This window comes from Bubalus kerabau, chromosome 5 (genome assembly GCF_029407905.1).
Source record: "Bubalus kerabau isolate K-KA32 ecotype Philippines breed swamp buffalo chromosome 5, PCC_UOA_SB_1v2, whole genome shotgun sequence".
Classification (NCBI taxonomy): Eukaryota; Metazoa; Chordata; class Mammalia; order Artiodactyla; family Bovidae; genus Bubalus; species Bubalus kerabau.
This window is the reverse complement of record NC_073628.1, coordinates 5,206,044-5,225,762: the sequence shown is the minus strand read 5'-3', so window position 1 is coordinate 5,225,762 and position 19,719 is coordinate 5,206,044. Positions and strand designations below refer to the sequence as shown.

General features: G+C 55.7%; 1 protein-coding gene across 3 annotated transcripts in view; it reads left to right on the top strand.

Annotated features, from left to right (window-relative positions):
* LRP5 (LDL receptor related protein 5) overlaps positions 1–19,719 on the top strand; it is a 123,688-nt gene that overhangs the window by 65,650 nt on the left and 38,319 nt on the right. For all 3 annotated transcript variants that reach the window (XM_055580617.1, XM_055580618.1, XM_055580616.1), the window contains exons 6-9: positions 4,943–5,339; positions 7,114–7,285; positions 15,429–15,645; positions 17,345–17,634. In XM_055580617.1, coding sequence (XP_055436592.1) covers positions 4,943–5,339; positions 7,114–7,285; positions 15,429–15,645; positions 17,345–17,634 — 1,076 coding nt within the window. The remainder of the gene's footprint in view (positions 1–4,942; positions 5,340–7,113; positions 7,286–15,428; positions 15,646–17,344; positions 17,635–19,719) is intronic.

Here is a 19,719-nt window from a genome sequence, read left to right as displayed (position 1 = left end):
AACGGTTCTTCCCAGAGTCTTTCGTGGGAGCTTGGCCCTGCCAGCACCTTGATTTTTAATATTTAATTTATTTATGTATGAATGTTTATTTTATTGATGGATTGATATTTATTTTATTTATTTTACTGATTTGGCTGTGCCGGGTCTTAGTTGCAGTGTGTGGGATCTAGCTCCCCTACCAGGGATCGAACCTGGGCCCCCTGCATTGGGAGTGCAGAGTGTTAGCCACTGGACCACCAGGGAAGTCCTCCGCACCTTGACTTTTGACTTCTGGCCTCCGGGACTGTCAGAGAAGCAGTCTCTGCTGATAAGAGCTGCCCAGTTTGCGGGGGGTGTGACTGCACCACTCATCTGTGGGGACAGTAGCCCGGTCTGGATGCTATGTTGTCAGGGAGGAGGGCTTGAACTGGACGTGTCCCTGGCATCGGGCTCTCCCTCCAGTCTGCTTTTCCATTTTGAGGAGAACACTCTGTCGGGGAGGGCTGTGTCCCGAGCCCGATGCCTGACCCCAAGGTAGGGGTGCGCCCCTCTTTCCTGCGTGGGTGGGTGCAGGGGGGAGGGGAGCGGTCAGAAGCCGGCCCGAGGAGGCCCGAGGAGGCTCCAGGGACCGCTGCCCAGCCAGCAAGGGAAGCTTTCACTTTCTTCGGCAGTGCCGCGGGGCAGGCTATTTGTTTAAACAACCCCAAAGAAAACCATTTGGCCAAACTGTTAAGTTTCTAAACAGTTTACTTCCCTGGTGTTTAAACAAAGTCCTCCCCAGGCCCTGCGTCTGGTCCCAGGGAGGGGGTTGGCCTCTCTCCCTGCTGGGCCGGCCCAGCGCCCTGCGCCCACTCCAAGGCCAGCTGCTACCTGCAGCTCCTGCGAACAGCCCTGGAGGTCGCCTGGGTGAGCGCCTGCCGACCAAGGCTCCAGGCCCGCTCTGTGGTCTTCTCTCTGCAGCTGCCCCGCCGACCTGGCCCGGGACAGCACGCCCCACGTCTCCGTGTTGGGCTTCGCCTGGTCAGAGCTTCAGGCTGACCGTGGCCAGACCTTGGCTCTCTCCTGGGGATCCTGGTCTCTGCGTGTTTTTTTTTTTTTTTGCAAAGCTCAACTAAAAACCTCAAAGGCTCCGTGACCCAAGGGGCGTCAGAGGACCCCCAAACCTGGTTTGGAGTCAGTCAACACCTGGGATTTATCCCAGCGTTTAATTACTGCCTCAGCCACAGAGACTTGATTCTAAGAAGCACTGATGATGGGGCTCCCTGATGGTGGGGTGTGCTCCAGGCTTTGTATTGACTGGTTAAGGGCTGGGTCTGGGCACCCTTCGCCCCGGTGGCTCCGCGCCCATCGGGGACAGGCTACTGGAATCTGTTGCATCCGTGGTCACAGCCCCTGGATCCCAGAGGCTCCTGCGGACCCCAGACCCCTAGTCTCAGCTGGCCCCCTTCGCAGGTGCCCATGACCCCCGCTTTCCTCCCCGCGCTGGTTCATTAACGGTCTTGCTCACTGAAGGCCTGTGTCCTGCAACTGCAGGAGCACCCTGTGGGCAATTCCCGTATCTCTTCTGTCCACTCCCAACCCCAGCACCTGGTTCGGGGCCTGGCCTGAAGCTGCTGCCCACAGGCCAGTGCACTGACCGTGGGCTTCCTGCACGTGCCAGCTCCGGGGATTGAAGTGTTCATGGTACCTTATTTTTCCCACTTGCTGCTGTGTGTCCTTGGGTGAGGAGCTTAACCTCTGTGTGTCGGGGTTCCTCTGCAGTAAAACGAAGCATGAACCCATCTCAGAGGTTGGTGTGAGGATGGTGCTATCTCGGATAACTGTGTCTGTAGAATCATGGGAGCAGGGATGGGTGAAACAGGCTCAAAATAAGTTTGGGAACCGAGTATCTGGTTCCCTAAGGAACCAGCATTTTCTGGGCACTCTTGCCAGCTACCATGGGGGCAGATTAGGGCAGAACCCGCCATAGAGTTTGGTTTATGGTTCTTGATGTCAGGGCTAGATGGGGATTCCCATCAGGTCAGGCTGATTCTTCACTGCAAATGAGGAAAACAAGGCCCAGAGAGGGCTAGGGACCTGCTCCACATCACACAGCAGGAGCGGGTCCAGGAAGTATCTGCCCTGAGTCCTCCCTGCTTGTCCTGGGATATTGGCACCTGCTCTAGGCAGGGCCTTGTGTTGGGGGGCTGCAGAGAGCAGAGTGGGGTACGGGCCAGCATCCCTGTGAGGCAGTAGGCGGGGTGGTGCCTGTGTGTGTGGTCCCTCTGACCACTTGGAGGGGAGGCAGGAATGGCTTCCTGGAGGAGGAGGCAGCCCGTGACCTGGCCCTTGAAAAGCAGCCCTGATGTTCCTAGAACATTTTGGGAATGGAGCGCAGCAGAACTCCCCTCCTCTCTGTCCGCCATACCCCAAGCCAGAACTTGCATCAGCACCTCTAGCTAAATCTGAGTTCGGGGGAGGTTTCCAATGAAGCGGGGTGCCTGGGCACCTTCTCCAGCACTCCCTGCACCTCCCGTTTTCCCCCATCTGCCTCAGTTTTCCCAGCCCTCAGTTCGTGAAGCCATTGCTGTCCGTGAACACCCTCTAGTGGGGGAATCGGGTTACGAACACGGGGCCTCGGATCAAGTTCCTGCCCTCACTGGAAACGCAAGGCGGGCTGACCCCAGAATCACTCCGCAAAACAGTGGTTCCGAGGGCTCCACCCTGAGGCAAGAAGCTGATTGGCTGTTTGAGGCCTGTGGCTGGACCAGGCATGAGGAGACCGCGCAGTCGGGTGCAGAGCCCGGTCCTGGGGGCCTTGGAGTGAGAAGTGCCGGGTTGGTCCCCACCCTGTCCGCATCCCTCCCTGATGTGTGACTTCAGGCGAGTCCTTGCCCGTTCTGGGCCTTTCGTCAGACCAGGCAAGGGGCCCCCCCGAATGCTAGAGGTGGCCTCTGAGCATAATCTTTTTGCTTTTCTGGATCCTCGAGACCAGAAAGGGCCAGAGTGAGTGAACGGGTGGTGGTGGGGTGGGCCACATCCTGGGCCCAGCAGCCTCTGGGGGTGTCCGGGTCAGGGCTGGCCAGCACCCCTGGAGCCCTACACATGAGGCTCTGTGTAGTAGCACACGAGGCTACCTCGGCCGAAAGTTCTGATGACTCCCTGGGAGGATCCAGGACGTGTTTTGTTCAGGGCAGCTTCTGCTCAGAGACCGAGACTGTCTTTGCCAATGACTTATCTAACACAGGTTCACTGTGGGGAGCTATGATTTATGCTATTAATAGTTCACAAGCCAGTACTGTAAGGAATACTGTCTCTTAATAAGTCAGTAAAGAAATAATATTGTTGTTGTTTTGTCACTAAGTCGTGTCCGACTCTTTGCGACCCTATGGACTGCAGCACGCCAGGCTCCCCTGTCCTTCAGTGTCTCTTGGAGTTTGGTTGGTGATGCCATCCAACCATCTCATCTTCTGCTGCCCCCATCTCTTTTTGCCTTCACTCTTTCCCAGCATCAGGGTCTTTTCCAATGAGTTGACTTTTCCCATCAAGTGGCCAAAGTATTGGAGCTTCAGCTTTAGCATCAGTCCTTGCAGTGAATATTCAAGGTTGATTTCCTTTACAACTGACTGATTTGTTGTCCTTGAAGTCCAAGGGATGCTCAAGAATCTTCTCCAGCACCACGGTTCGAAAGCATCCATTCTTTGGTGCTCAGCCTTCTTTATGGTCCAACTCTCACATCCATGTACTCAAAACCATTTACGTTATTGTTCCAGGCAAAGGGGAGGCAAGAACAGTTAAAGTGTGCCTTTCGACGAGTTGGTTCTCTGTAGAGTCAGTCCATCCAGTTAAAAGCTGCATATCGGCTGCTGGCTCAGGTCCCTTGCTAGTGGGTGACAGCGTCTGTTGGGTGGGCAAGGTGGGCTGCTGTCAAGGGCATCACTCGGGGGCCCTTACGCGCCTCTCCCACTGTCTGTGTGGGGGAGCCTTTTCAGGGCAGGAACAGCTGTTTCCTCCCTTCCCGGGATGGCCGCACACTTTCACAGCACTGCTGACCGGGAGTGGCCTGGCCATGGCTGGAGCTCTCAAGATCTTTGGAGAGCTGTGTAGGTCAGCCAAGAGCCTCCTTGCCCAGGACTCACAGACTTTCAGTATTTAGAGTCTAAATGTCCTTTGAGTCATTGTCCCTATCAAGAAGCCTCCCAGCAGAGCCTAGAGTCCGTCACCAGCTGAACTTATCAGCCATGAAAGTTGTCAATGACGTTACCCTGGCTGGGCTTCCTCATGTCAACAGATTCACCTTTAGATCACAACAGCTTCACTTAAGTCGTAAACAAGCCAATTGGAAATCACAGCAAATCAATAACACAGCAAAGCACAATACGGCCGGGGTGACAAAGGGGAAGGAGGGGCGCCTGCCGCCCAGGCGCCTACCCATGTTGGTGAGATGGCCACCTGGGAAGGATGGACTCGTTGTGATGTGCGTGGTCACGGGACTTGAAGCCGCCTTGCTGGGTGGGTATAGGGAGGCAGGGTGGTCTTTGGGGAAGAGGTGGCATGTAAGTCCAGTTGGAGCTTTGAGGAGTATGGTGAGCAAGCAGGGCCTGGAGCCCAGAGCCTGGGCAGGACTGGTAACTGGGGCTGTTTGTGGCCAGGAGAGGGGCTTGCAGGGGAGAAGGCGGGCTGAGCATGAAGCAGCTCTCACAGTAGCTGAAGTCAGATGGCTGTGTGGCTTTCGACTGGCTGCTTAACCTTTCTGTGCCTCTGTTGTCTTGTCTGTAAGACGGTGATAGAAATGGCGCCAGGTGAGCTAGGGATCATGTAGGAAGATCCCGTGAATATTCCCTAACCTTACCTGCCCTGGGGAAGGAAGCCCCGGGGGCCTGGCTGAGCCCCTCCCCTGCCGCAACCCCCACCCCCACCCCTTCCCTGCAGGCCCGCCGTGCCGCCCACCTCTGACCCCGCTGCTTGTGTGTGTCGCTCACAGGGGCGGAGGAGGTGCTGCTGCTGGCCCGGCGGACAGACCTGCGGAGGATCTCGCTGGACACGCCGGACTTCACGGACATCGTGCTGCAGGTGGACGACATCCGGCACGCCATCGCCATCGACTACGACCCGCTGGAGGGCTACGTCTACTGGACGGACGACGAGGTGCGGGCCATCCGCAGGGCGTACCTGGACGGGTCGGGGGCGCAGACGCTGGTCAACACCGAGATCAACGACCCTGACGGCATCGCGGTCGACTGGGTGGCCCGCAACCTCTACTGGACTGACACGGGCACCGACCGCATCGAGGTGACGCGCCTCAACGGCACCTCCCGCAAGATCCTGGTGTCCGAGGACCTGGATGAGCCCCGCGCCATCGTGCTGCACCCCGTGATGGGGTGAGGCTGGGAGCTGGGCCGAGGGGGGCTGGGGGTCCCGGAGCTTTCTCCCCTTCAGGAGGAAGCAGATGTCTGGTTTAGGAGAGCTTGCCTTTCTAATGAGCTCCCTGGTGATGGGCTGATCTGGGAACCAGACTGAGAAGCTCCAACACAGAGCTTGGTTAGGTTTATAGAAAACCCTAGAGACCTTGGGTAAGTCATTTCCCACCCTGGGCTTCAGTCTCCTCGCCTGCGAAATAGCGCTGTCCACCATGAAATTTCTGGGCCAGCAGTGGTGGCGAGAGTGACGGCCACCGCAGCCCTTACTCCACATGATGTGCCGAGTCTCTTCTGCGCACGTTCCATGCTGCAGGCACGTTTCCCTCTTGCCCTCACCTGCCGGGGTAGGTCCATTGGAGAACGCTGAAGCCCAGAGAGGTTAAGTGACTTGCCCAAGGTCACACAGCTGGGAGGCAGGACTTGGATCTGGCAGTCTGGTTCCAACTTTCCCTTGTAGGATTCTGTGAATCTTGTCCATCAGGGTAGGAGCCTTTCTGAGACACCGCCCCGCCCCAGCGGCTCAGAGGGTAGCAGCTGAGCACCTTCCTGCAGCTTCATGACCAAAAACATGAAACTGGAAGACCCTAAATGGGGGGCGGGGAGCCCTGAGAGCTCTTGAGGGCTGGGGTTGGGGCTGCAGGGAAGCCCCCGGCCCTCGATGTGGGATGGGCCCCCCTCAGTGGGCCCGAGTCCTGGGCACGGCCTGGAGGAGCTGGGAGGGCGGCGCTGGGAGACAGCCCCGGGGTGATCGCTGGGGGAGTGGTAACTGAGCTGCGCGGGCCGTAAGCATGGTAACCAGAGCACCCAGGGGTCTCCGGGTGCTCTTCCTTTTTCCCCTGGGGCTAAGGCTCCAAGTGACCTGACCCTGCAGGAGGCCTGGTGGCCGGCAGGCATGCAGCCCATCTTCCCGGGGAGCCTACACTCTCGGCCCTGCTCCGTGTGGAGCTGCCTCTGTCTCTGGAAGCCCAGGGGCGTGGTCCTCGGGGTGGGTCACAGGGCTGTGGCTGGACAGGCCTGGACCTTGAGCCTCGAGCACCGTGGAGCCCAGGGTGGGGCCGTCCGGCAGACAGACACAGCTCCGTATCATCTGCCAGGGAACAAGACCATACCTCGGGGAGGGCAGGTGGGCGTGAGAGGCCAGTCCCCTGGGTCTGCGGGACAAGGAGGCAGGAGCTCGTCACCAGTGATGGGAGCCGGGCTCTGGGCTGGGGAGATGGGGACCTGCTCCCTGCCTGCCCTGATGGAGGCTGTCAGGTCAGTGCCTCTGCCGGCCTCACTCGAGGGTGTCCTCCCCTGTGAGATGGGGTCGGGTCCTTCCCAGTGCTGGGTGTGCTCAGGGCACAGTTCTGGATGCTTCCCTGGACTGAAGTGTGCACGCAGACACACAGACACACACACAGACACACACGCATCTCACGCTGTTTCTTGGGCCAATAGACAGCCTGTGGGCTGCTGAGCTTGGCACACAGGGCCCTTGAGCTCCCTGAAGGAGGTTGCACTCTGCCTCCCTCTCTCCCTCTGGGCGCGCGTTCCCTGCTGCCCCGGGACCCTCGGCCGGGTGTCTGATGGCTGCAGTCCCAGAGCCCCAGCTGGTTAAGCCCGTGCTGTTCCCCGCGGAGCTCCTGGTGCTGCCCACGGGCTCAGGCGTGATGAGGGTGGGCACCGTTCTCAGTCCCAGGGGTGGACCCGGGACATGATGGACAGGCAGCCCCATGGACCTGTGCTTCTTCTCCAGCCTCATGTACTGGACAGACTGGGGGGAAAACCCAAAAATCGAGTGCGCCAACCTGGACGGGCAGGAGCGGCACATTCTGGTCAATACCTCCCTGGGCTGGCCCAATGGCCTGGCGCTCGACCTGCAGGAGGGCAAGCTCTACTGGGGAGACGCCAAGACGGACAAAATCGAGGTAAGCGTCCCCACTGTGGGTCCCCCGCTGTTCCGTGGGGGCATGGCCCGTCAGCCCCTGGCCCTGGGGCTTTCCACCTTCTTGGGTCCTGCCTGGAGCACAGGGCAGACCCTTCTGGCGTGTTTCTCAGTGGTGAAGGGCTGCGGGGTGAGTTTTCTGGAGGTGGCCTGAGCGTTCCTGGAGGACTGGCTCGTGTGTTCTTGCCATGGGCTGTTCCCACTTGGGTCTCAGGGTTTGCCTCTGAGCACCCAGTGAGCACCAGCTCTGCTGCACGTCTGGGTAGATGTGCCCAGCAGGTGCTCCTCCGTCTTTATGCCAAGTCGCTTCAGTCGTGTCCGACTCTTTGCAGCCCATGGACTGTAGCCCGCCAGGCGCCTCTGTCCATGGGATTCTCCAGGCAAGAACACTGGAGTGGGTTGCCATGCCCTCCTCCAGGGGATCTTCCCGACCCAGGGATCGAACCTGCATCTCTTGCATCGTCTCCTGCATCGCAGGTGGATTCTTTACCCCTGAGCCACCGGCTTCTCTGGTGCGCCCCTCAAAGGACAAATTTCGTGAACCTTGGGGGTCAGGCTGTCAGCCCAGGTGCGGACACCCCTCCTAGGGTCCTGTGGAGTCGGGGCTTCGGGAGAACAGCCTCAGGTGAGGGGCCGCGTCTCCTTTCCTGATGGCATCGTTGGACTCCAGGTGGGCGGGGAACCGTCAGAGGAGGCCCCTCCGGGTCAGCCCGGTGACGGGGCGGCTTCCAGCAGTGGTTTCCGTCTCCAAGAGGTTCTGCCCCCGCCAGAGGTTAAGGCGCCGAGCGTCTTCTTTGGCCTGTCTGGCTGCGTTGCCTTGGAGGGGAGAGGGGAGTCTCTTCAGCATGGTCGCGCCCGTGGCCTGGCTCCGGGTTCTGAGCCAGGGCACCGGCAGAAAGGAGCCCCGCGTGGAGTCAGCCGGCTTCCCTTTGAAGCTGGCGGCGGTCCAGCTCCTGCTTCACGGGGCAGCTGCGGCGGGTCCCCCAGGGCGAGTGGGGAGGAGAACCAAGCCCTGGAGCCCACGAGGTGGGGATTCCTCTGGCCTGCACTGGCGGGTGGTGGCGGCACATGAATGGATTTGTGGAACAGGGTCCCGACAGGGGGGTCAGGTGGCAGCAGGGGAGGGGGCTGCAAAGCCTTGCAGGTGGGCCTCCTGCTGCCTCGTCTGTGACAGCGTCCTGGAGGACAGGGTCAGGCCAGCCCAGGTCAGCAGCCCCTCAGGGGGCTTAGCGCGGGGCGGCTCCCAGCGTGGGGTGCGGGTGGGGATGGGTTCGGGGCCGGCTTGCCCGGGGAGACAGCCCTGAGGCGCCCTCCCCAGCCTCAGGGACCAGAGGTGGGCTGGTCAATCAAGGTTGGAGCTGTCTGGGGTGCATGTGGGTGTGGGCTCGCCTCCCTGCAGCCCCAGAGCTGCCTTTGCCTCCTGCCCTACTGACTTGGGTCTGGAGTTCCCCTGCGGCGCCTCCTTAACCCTTGTCCTGAGTCTGGAGCCCTTGGGGCTGGAAGTTCCTGCCACCGGTGATCAGCCCTTCCTGTGACTCCGGCCACACCCGGGGCCCCGGCCTCTCATCCACTTCCCGCTCCCAGCCAGGCTCCCAGCCCCTACCCCTCCGACCTGCCCCTCCTCTCTTGCGCCACGAGATTCAACCTTATTGGTAAAAGTATCTGGGATTTGCTGGCTCCCTATTTAGTCTCAAATCGACGGCCCCTTTGGCCCAGCATCTCCCTCCTTTTCTCTCTGACTTGCTTCTTGGTAGACGCCAAGCCCATGACAGCCTAGTGAGGGTTCTCCCCGCGGCAGATCCATCCATCCAGAGCTTGTTCTCGAGGCCACATGCCCAGCTGCTCCGGCTCTCTCTCCCGGAAGCATCGATTCTTGGGCACTCAGACTTCTTTATGGTCCAACTTTCACATCCGTACACGATGTGGAACAGCCAGAGCTTTTGACTGTATAATGAAATACATAACCCCTTCATGGATCACAGCCTTGTGTGGCAAAGGGACTTGCAGATTTCGTTATATATATATCACAAGTGTAATAAGAATAGAAATAAAGTGCTCAATAAATGTGATGTGCTGAAGCCATCCCCTGACCCTGGCCTGGCAAAGGCCTGTCTTCCACGAAACCCGTCTCTGGTGCCAAAAAAGGCTGGGGACCACAGAGGCAGGAGTCCCGCCCTTTATTAATCCTGAAATAGGCAAAGCATTTACACAGCCCCGTGCGCACACCGTGATTAGGCAAGGTCCCTGGGTGGCAGTTTCAGCCATTCCTGAATAAGAGCAAGGTCGAGTCTTGCCCTCTGTGGCCTTGCGGTATCTTCTAAAGCTTCCTCCCTAGGGGCTTCCCTGGTGGCTAAGACTGTAAAGAATCTGCCTGCCTTGCAGGAGACTGGGATTCAATCCCTGAGTCTGGAAGATCCCCTGGAGAAGGGAATGGCTACACTCTCCAGTGCCTGCAGAATGCCATGGACAGAGGAGCCTGTCGGGCTCCAGTCCACGGAGTCACAAAGAGTTGGACACGACTGAGTGAATAACCCTTTCAGTCTCACTTCTCCCCAGGGTTGTTCTGACACCCGGGTACAAGAAGCAGAGGTCTCGTGGGCCGACCCCATAGGCCTGTTTGGCCCATCTTTGAGGCAGGAAGTGTCACTTGTGTGTGGGTTACCTGGTACTTGCTGGAGGCCCTAGGGGATCACCTGGACTCCTTGCAGCTCCCCCTACCACCACCCGGATGTCTTACTCAGCCAGGGCCCTGGGGAGCTGGTGTCCTTGCAGCTGACATCTGCTGGTGGTTATCTGCCGTCAGGGTGGGTGCTTGTGGGAAGTACCCGGCGGGGATCACCCCCGCCCCAGGGGGGCAGGCGGGCCAAGGAGGAATCACAGACTAAGATGAAAATACATACGTCCCCCTGCTCCTGACATTTCCTGAGTTGGTGGAGGTGACTTCCAGCACACAGGGAATAAACCCTCATTGGAGGAGTGATGGATGGGCTGTGTGTCCAGGTCCATGAGCCCTGGGGAAGAAGGGTGCAGGACCCCTGAGCAACGGGGCCACAAGCTCTGCGGGTGTGTGTGGGTATGTGTGTAAGATCTTTTGAATTACGTGAATCAAAATAACCAGGGCAGTTTGGGGTTTTATGTGAGTATAGTTATTCCATCAGAGAGCAGAACTCTTTTTCCTTGTTTTTTTTTTTTTTTTAATGTGGGCTATTTCTAAAGTCTTTATCAAATTTGTTACAACACTGCTTCCTTTTTCTTAAAAATGTTTTGGGTATTTTTTGGCCTTGAAGCATGTGGGATCCCAGCTCCCTGACCAGACATCGAATCCACATCCCCCGCATTGGATGGCGAAGTCCCACCCACTGGACCACCAGGAAAGTCCCTCTTTTTCCTTTAAGAGTCATGCTTTCAAAGTATTGGTCCTGGGAATCACACCCCTTTGCATGGCTAAGTGCTGGAAACAGCATTCAGTGTAAGGAAAGTGCAGTTCAGGCGACTTTTTGAGGTCCTCTGGTTTGTGGGTGGCCATGCAGACCCCGCTGGAGAAGGCAATGGCACCCCACTCCAGTACTCTTGCTTGGAAAATCCCATGGACGGAGGAGCCTGGTGGGCTGCAGTCCATGGGGTCGCTGGGAGTCGGACATGACTGACTTCCCTTTCACTTTTCACTTTCATGCATTGGAGAAGGAAATGGCAACCCACTCCAGTGTTCTTTCCTGGAGAATCCCAGGGATGGGGGAGCCTTGTGGGCTGCCATCTATGGGGTCGCACAGAGTTGGACACGACTAAAGCGACCTAGCAGCAGCAGCAGCAGCAGCATGCAGACCCCGCAGCAGTGGGTCCTGCCCCTTGGACACGGCCGAGGGTGGGCTTCTCTGGGGTCTGCCCCCCCTTCCTCCCTTCGCACAGCTGCTGTTCTGCAGGTTGTGCAATGAGCTGGTCGGGGGATGGGTGTGTTCTTCCTGCCACCCGCCACTTCCCCTACCCCAGACCTGGGTCTGGAGTGTGAGGTCAGCTGAGCATAGGAGGCTGGAGGCCTAGAGGTCAGAGAGAGCACGCTGCACGCGGGCCCCTTCCACATCTGGCTTGGCCATTTGGACATAACTTCCTGGAGGCATCTAGTTTCCTTTCCTGAAAATCAAGGGCAGGGGAACTTCTCGATCAGGGGTTGAAAACTGTGGACCGGAGGCCAGACTGCCTGATTTGTGCCACTATCAAATGCTTGGGGGTTTCTACACTTACCTTTTTGCTGACCTGCATGGCTCGTGGGATCTTAGTTCATCAACCAGGGATTGAACCTGGGCCCAGCAATGAAAGTTCTGAGTCCTAACCACTGGACCATCAAGGAATTTCTTACACTTTTAAATGAAAACAATCAAAGGAGTGGTATCTCATGGCATGTGAAATTTATATGAAATCCCAATTTTTTTGTTTTTTGCACAAATGAAGTGTTACTGGGACATGTTCCATTCTGTTCAGCTGCTCAGTCATGTCCGACTCTTTGCAACCCCATGGACTGCAGCACTCCAGGCTTCCCTGTCCTGGAGGTTATTCAAACTCATGTCCATTGAGTTGGTGATGCCATCCAACCATCTCATCCTCTGTTGTCCCCTTCTCCTCCTGCCTTCAATCTTTCCCAGCATCAGAGTTTTTTTCCAGTGATTCAGTTCTTCGCATCAGGTGGCCAAAGTGTTGGAGCTTTAGCTTCATCATCAGTCCTTCCAATGAATATTTAGGACTGATTTCCTTTAGGATGGACCAGTTGGATCTCCTTTCAGTCCAGGGGACTCTCAAGAGTCTTCTCCAATACCACAGTTCAAAAGCATCAGTTCTTCGGCACTCAGCTGTCTTCATAGTCCAACTCTCACATCCATACATGACTACTGGAAAAACCAAAGCTTTGACTAGACGGACCTTCGTTAGCAAAGTAATGTCTCTGCTTTTTTTTTTTTTTTTAATATAAATTTATTTATTTTAATTGGAGGCTAATTACTTTACAGTATTGTATTGGTTTTGCCATACATCAACATGAATCCACCATGGGTTGTCTCTGCTTTTTAATACACTGTCTAGGTTGGTCATAACTTTTCTTCCAAGGAGCAAGCATCTTTTAATTTCATGGCTGCAGTTACCATCTGCAGTGATTTTGGAGCCCCCCAAAATAAAGTCTCTCACTGTTTCCATTGTCTTCCCTTCTATTTGCTATGAAGTGAGGGGACCAGATGCCATGATCTTAGTTTTCTGAATGTTCAGTCTCCTCTTTCACTTTCAACAAGAGGCTCTTTAGTTCTTCTTTGCTTTCTGCCATAAGGGTGGTGTCATCTGCATATCTGAGATATTGGGACGCACTCACACTTATTTTAGGCTCCCTCCATGGCTGTTTTTCTGTGACAATAACCTTATGGCCTCAAAGCTGAAAATATTTACGCTCCTTTTCAGAAACTGCTTGCTAGCCCCTCTCCTGGATGGTCCGCCTCCCATGCTCTCTTCTGGCCCCCATGTTGTCGATCTCCCAGGTTCGGATTTGTTCTTTCTGGATTCTGTTCTGATGCGTTGCCCACCCCGGAGGCTGTTGGATGGGTTCCCATGCCTATCTCCTCGCCCTCCGTTAGAGGGTCCAGGGAAGGTAGGGGTCCCTGAGTTGGGCCCAGAGGGAGCCTGGGGGGCTGACATGTGTCTCCCTGTAGACAGGCCGCACTCGTCTGCTCCAGGATTTGGGAAAGGCCTGGCCCAGCAGAGTTACTTTAACAGATCTGTTGGGTTTGGTCAAGGTGTGCTGAAAGGTGCTGTGAAAAAGGCTGCCGTGGGATCATTTATTTTCTTGAGTGTTTGAGTCTTGATGTTCTTCCAAGCTGGAGGGCTTGCTGGGTGTTTCATGGGGTCTGTAATTGTGCAAAGAGGAAGCGGGGAGGGCTTCCGAGGCAGAGGGGTGCCCTGCCAGCCCAGAGCCGCGGGTCTGTGCCTGTGATGGGAGCCACCAGCCTGGCCCCGGGGAGCAGCTCACAGCCTCCCCCACTTTGTTCTGGAAAATCGAGACGGTGGGATGGGGCGGGGGGGCAGGCAGAAACAGGGAGGTGCTTCTGGGCAGCGTCCGCCCCCCTCAATCGTCCTGGGTCTTCCGTGGGCTCACGTTCATCATTCCTAAGCTGGGAAAATGTACTTCCTCACATCAGTCAGTAGAACGTGTGCTGACTTATGTCTGGAATGGAGTTATTAAAGGAAATGAAGAAAATGTGGACCTAGAGAAGGACGAGAAAGGTCTCTAAAGAGATACTGCTGACCGACCCTTCAGTGTATAGCAGGCGGAGTCTTTACTTTTCAGACGTGGATTGTTTTTGTTGTACTGATCTGTATCCACAGCCCCTGCCTAACCCTGGGTATTCAGTGTCAGAGAAGGAGCAAGCGTGTTGCTTGTGTGTTTGTGAGTGTGAGACGGGCCGTGTGTTCTTGGAGACGCTCTTCCTCTTGCTGTGCACTTCCTCAGGCAAGACCCCTTCCCAGGTCCAAGCGCTCTGTAAAGCATGTGTTCACCATCTTTATGTGCCTTCATGTTGTGGGGCCAAAACCAGAACCAGCACCCTGGACCAGCTTGGAGTGCTCCTGCATCCGTCGCCTGACCTCTGGGGCTAACCCGTGGGCCAGGAGTGGAGCCCAGAGCTCTACCCAGAAATCCTGCTGCCCGAGGTCTGCAAGCCAGCTCGTGACACAGGAGATGGTCCCTCACCTGGGCGGCTCATTGCGCCCCTTTTGATGTAATTGCCCCTGATGGGGCCCAGCCACAGTTGTTTGGTTAAGTTCCCAGGGTGACTTAGCTGCTCCCCTTAACTGCAGGTGGACAGACTGAGGTCCATGGGGTGCAGGGACTCGGCCGTGGACAGAGCAGGGGTGGGGTCCCTGGCTGCAGGGTCCAGAGCTGCCTGTCCTGCCCCCCACCGTTTGACCCAGCAGTTTTGAGTTCTGTCCTGTGCTGCCCAACAACAGAGGACCTAAGTCTTTTCTGTTCAACACATACCCGATCTGTCTTACGCGTGTGCCACCTGCACAGCAGAAGGCTTGGGTCCTCTCTGATGAGCTGGAAATATAATCTGGCTGCATGAGGCCTGTTGAGACTTGCCTTTAATTCATCGTGTCTCTCTGATCCTGGCCTGAGAGCCCAAAGTTCAGATGTTGCGTTTTTATCGTCTTCCTTTGCACATCGGCTTCTGCTGATCGCCTGTCATCACAAGCACGTCTTACCCTGTTTGTCTCTGTGTTTCGGTTGGTTAAGGCGTTCTTATGTTTGACAGTACTTTTCTTATCTGTGGCTTTCGTGGTTGATGCTTTTAATCGGCACTGACTCTTCAAGAAGATTTAGCTTTTACATCTCAGAGTCAACGGCCACCAGCGTGTAGCTGGGAGGGCTTCCCTGGTGGCTCAGCGGTAAAGAAGCCACCTGCCAATGCAGGAGATGCAGGTTTGATCCCAGGGTTGGGAAGATCCCATGGAGTAGGAAATGGCAACCCTCTCTAGTGTTGTGCCCTGGAAATCCTGTGGACAGAGGAGCCTGGTGGGCTATAGTCCATGGGGTCACAAAAGAGTTGGGTAGGACTTAGTGACTCAACAAGTATGTCTGGGGTTGGATATCGTCTTATAGCTCTGAGCTCAGACTTAGAAGCAAACGTGTCCTCAGAGTTCACCTGGTCCTGACCGAGCAAGAAATTAGTCCACAGGCAAGTGGGAGGCCTTGTCTGGGTTAGTGCATTCATGGTCCAGCCTTTTGAAACTGGGCTCTGTGTCGGGGTTGGTGATCAGTGCCTCCTCATGCTGCGTCTGGGCAGACATTGCTAATCAATGAGCCTATCCCCGGTTGGAGAACCTACACCTTGGTACTCCAGGCAGCCACGGCCAGTCGATCAGCGATGGCGAGGCAGAGGATACCTGTTTGCCTTGCCTGCCCCTCTCAGCACAGCATGCACACCCAGGTCAGGGAGGCAGTTGGGAAGAGCCCCTGAATGGCACCATCACTGAAGACATCATTCATCCAGCTGCCTCAGTGAGCCATGGTGCCTGGCCTGGCCAGATGCTGCTGGGGCCCGTTCCAGGCCGCTCAGGCCCGAGGCTGGCTCAGCCCCGTGTCTGCCATCCTGCAGGTGATCAACGTCGATGGGACCAAGCGGCGGACCCTCCTGGAGGACAAGCTCCCGCACATTTTCGGGTTCACACTGCTGGGGGACTTCATCTACTGGACCGACTGGCAGCGGCGTAGCATCGAGCGTGTGCACAAGGTCAAGGCCAGCAGGGACGTCATCATCGACCAGCTGCCCGACCTGATGGGGCTCAAGGCCGCGAACGTGGCCAAGGTCGTCGGTGAGTCCGGTCAGCCTCTAGCTGGGGGCCAGCCCTGCACAGGCTGGTGGCTCCCCTTTGGTCCACAGGCAGCCGAGCTGGAGGCTGAAGCTGGGGGTGTGTGTGCCGGGCTGGGGCACCCGCTCTGGGGCTGGACAGGGCAGGAGGTGGTGAGAACACCAGGACATGTGATGGGGTGGGGTGTGGACCGGGCACAGTGAGTGGGCGCGGCTGGCAGTAGTTGCTCTCACGGTGGCTAACACTCGCCTACTGCGTGCCAGGCTCTGGCTGAGCATCTTAGTACAGCCCTCTACACTAATGACAAGGCGGCCCCATTAGTGCTGGGGCATACAAATGGGTGGCCAAGCTCAAGACTCACGCCTGGGGCTGGGCCGGGCTGAGATCGTTGTCCAGTGTGACAGGCTGGACCCTAAAATGCACACCGTATATCTAAAAGCCGGGATCTGCAGAAAGTTCCCTTGACACAGTGACTTGTCGCTTTATGACTAGGATTCCCAGTGCAAGTGCATAGTCTATACTGGGGACAGCAGTGTCCAGCTGTGCCGGGGGGACAGAAGCGGGGATGGGACAGTGGGCTCTGTAGGGACAGGGAGTCATCCCCACCTGGGGTCCCGGTGCCTAGTCCTACACCTTCTCATCAGAGACACTCAGTTGACCTTCGCTGGAGGGAGGGATGGGGGACTGACCAGAGAGGCCCCAGGGCTTGCCCTCAAGTTGCTTCTAGTCCAGTGGGTGAGCTCTGCTGCCAGGCTGGTGAGTAGAGCTGAGATGTGAAAGGGATGCCTGGCTTTAAAATGCAAGGGAGGGCATTTGAGCGTGGAATTTGGGGAGCAGGTGGGGGCAGGGTCTGCCCGGCAGAAGGGGCAGCTGAGCACGGGCCTGGAGGGCCTGAGGGGCACCTGGGGGGTGGCGGGGGGACGGTGTACCCCTGTCTCCAGGAGAGGTCTTTGGTCTCAGCCTGCCCTCCTCAGTCCAGATGATGGCATCAACACACTTGGTTTACCAGCCGCCTTGGAAAGCACTTTCTTTATCTACGGCAGAGTGCAAAGCCCACCAGCACATGGGTGTTTGAAAAGCAAAGAATAAAGCCGCAGAGATAAGAAACATGATGCCTCCATGGGGTGTGATTTAAAGTTGAGAAATTGGGTCCCTTCCCACCTTCTCTGTCTCTCTCGTCAGGATTTACTGAGAAAGATGGCAGAGAGGATTTCTTTTTTTAGCTGAAATATTTAACACGAAATTAAAGCCAATTTTAACAGCACTGCGGCAGAGTGAGTCTAACAGGCTGGCCCAAAATAAAATATATGCTGACTACCGTCTGCTGGAATAAGAAACAGGCGCCTTGGGCCGTCCTGGGTGAATCTGAGATGTGGAGGGCGCTGAGAATGTCGGGGACTTGGAGGAGGAACCGTCCGGGTGGTGACTTGGGCTGCAGTCTGGTTGCTCAGCAGGCGGGGAGGCCAGGCCCAGCAGGCAAGGGGGAGCAGAGGGCGAGGCGTCCCCAGGCGACCTTGAGGAGGGGGGCTTTCAAGTGTGCAGGGAGGCCCAGGGCCCGGAGCCGGGGGGGACCCGGGTTTCCACCAACCCTACCTGCTGTCCCCTAGTGGCGCCTGGGGGAGATGAAGCCACATATGACCCGGAGCCACCGCCCCCCCATTGCAGGGCCACTGGGGTCTAGAACCTGTGTCTTTCCGTCCAGGAACCAACCCGTGTGCGGACAGGAATGGGGGCTGCAGCCACCTGTGCTTCTTCACGCCCCGCGCCACCAAGTGCGGCTGCCCCATCGGCCTGGAGCTGCTAAGCGACATGAAGACCTGCATCGTGCCCGAGGCCTTCCTGGTGTTCACCAGCCGGGCCGCCATCCACCGGATCTCCCTGGACACCAACAACAACGACGTGGCCATCCCGCTCACGGGCGTCAAGGAGGCGTCCGCCCTGGACTTCGACGTGTCCAACAATCACATCTACTGGACCGACGTCAGCCTGAAGGTACGGCGGCGGGGTGTCCTGCTGTTCACCTCTCCTGTGAATACCTGCCGGCGATGGTATCGCCTCAGAGGCTTAAAAAAGGTTTTCTTTTTTTGATAGGTTTTCTTTTGGGGGGCCATACCACGTATGATCTTAGCTGTCCAGTCATGAGAGAGCACGATGCATGATCCCCCTGCGTCGGGAGCAGAGTATTAACCCCTGGACCACTGGGAAGTCCCTTAATATATTTTTTTAATGATTTATTTATTTGGCTGGGCCAGGCCTTCGTTGTGGCACTTGGGGTTTTCAGTCTTCGTTGTACAAGCGGGATCTTTGGTCTTAGCACGTGGGACCTAGCTCCCCAACCAGGGGTTGAACCCAGGCCCCCTGCACTGGGAGTGTGGAGTCTTAGCCCCTAGGCCAGCAGGGAGTCCCAATAGTTTTGTTTTGTTTTTTTAATTGAAGTTCAGTTGCTGTGCAATGTCCGTAGCCAGTGCACAGTATAGTGATTGACCCTTTTGAAAGCTTAGACTCCATGTATCGCTACTGAAAGTATTGGCTGTGGGCCCCTGTGGTCCAGGGCATCCTTGTAGCTTATTTTATCCCTAATAGTTTGTACGTTTCTCTCTCTTGCCCTGATGTTGCCCCCTCTCCCCTCTCCCCTCTGGTATCCACTGCATCTGTGAGTCTGTTTCTTTTTTGTTATATTTGCTAGTTTGTTGCAGTTTTTATATTCCCATATAAGTGAAATGCTACAGTATTTGTTTTTCTCTGTCTGACTTATGACAAAGTATAATGCCCTCCAAGTCTGTGCATGTTGTTACAGATGGCAAAATTTCATTCTTTTTTATGGCTGAGTATAAAAAATTAAAAGAAAACAACTATAGGGAGTTCCTTGGTGGTCCAGCAGTTAGAACTCTGTGCCTCCACTGCAGGGGGCATGGGCTCTATCCCTGGGTCGGGGAACCAAGATCCCACAAGCCGCAGGGCGCAGCTAAAAATAAATTTTTAAAAGTTAAAACAAAAATTAAAAAAAATATTTATTGTGGATTGATTCAAACCAATAGAACACTAGTGAACCCATGTTAATACCTAAGCGTGAATGATTACAATGCGTAGATCCGGTGGACACACGGGTGGCTGTTTCTAGAGTGATTATGTACCCATGTGTCTTTTGCTTCACCGCACTCACTGCCTCACAAGTGCCCGCTTACTTAACAAGCTTTCTTTGTTCTGGGTGCTACTGCAAATACCCTGGATAAGTACAGGAGAGCCTCCTTTATCTTCTCAAGTAGAGTTTGGCAAACTGGTCCTTGGGCCAGCCTCCTGACTTTGTCAGTAAAGTTTTATTGGAACGGTGCTGCCCGTTTGCCTGTGCATCGTCCGCACCTGCTGTTGTGCCACTGAGCTTGCGTGCTGATTCACTTCCGTTGTGTCTGACTCCTTGCGACCCCTTGGACTGTAGCCCACCAGGCTTCTCTGTCTGTGGGATTTGCCAGCAAGAATACTGGAGTGGGTTGCCATGCCCTCCTCCAGGGGATCTTCCCGACCCGAGGTCGAACCCGCGTCTCTTGTGTCTCCTGCATTGGCAGGCGGGTTCTTTACCACCTGTGCCGCCTGGGAAGCCACTAGGTAGTGGCAAATCCATGTACCCTGTGATGCCTGAAATATTTACCAAAAACATCCTCTAACCCCTGTTCTAAAGCACGGGACACTGAAACGATGTAGTCATCTACCTTTTATTCTACCATTGGGATTACATGGTTCGTAAGGTTTTTTTCTGATTTTAAAAGTCCTAGGGTTCACTGTAGAAAGAGAGAAAAATATACAGAAAAAGTATAAAGAAGAAAATAAAACACCCACATCCCCATTGTTTGGAGTCAGCCACTGATGGCGTTTAGTGTATCTCCTTGCATTTTTTCCCTGTGTTAGTGCTTCTCATAATCAGTCATATGCTACATAGAATTCTGTATCCTGTGTTTTTTTCGTCACATTATAACATATTTTGTCTCAAGCTATTACAAACTCTTTGACATAATTCTTTAAATGTGTAAATTATTCTACTGTGCATATATTTCTTAATCATTGCCTTATTTTAAATGGCCT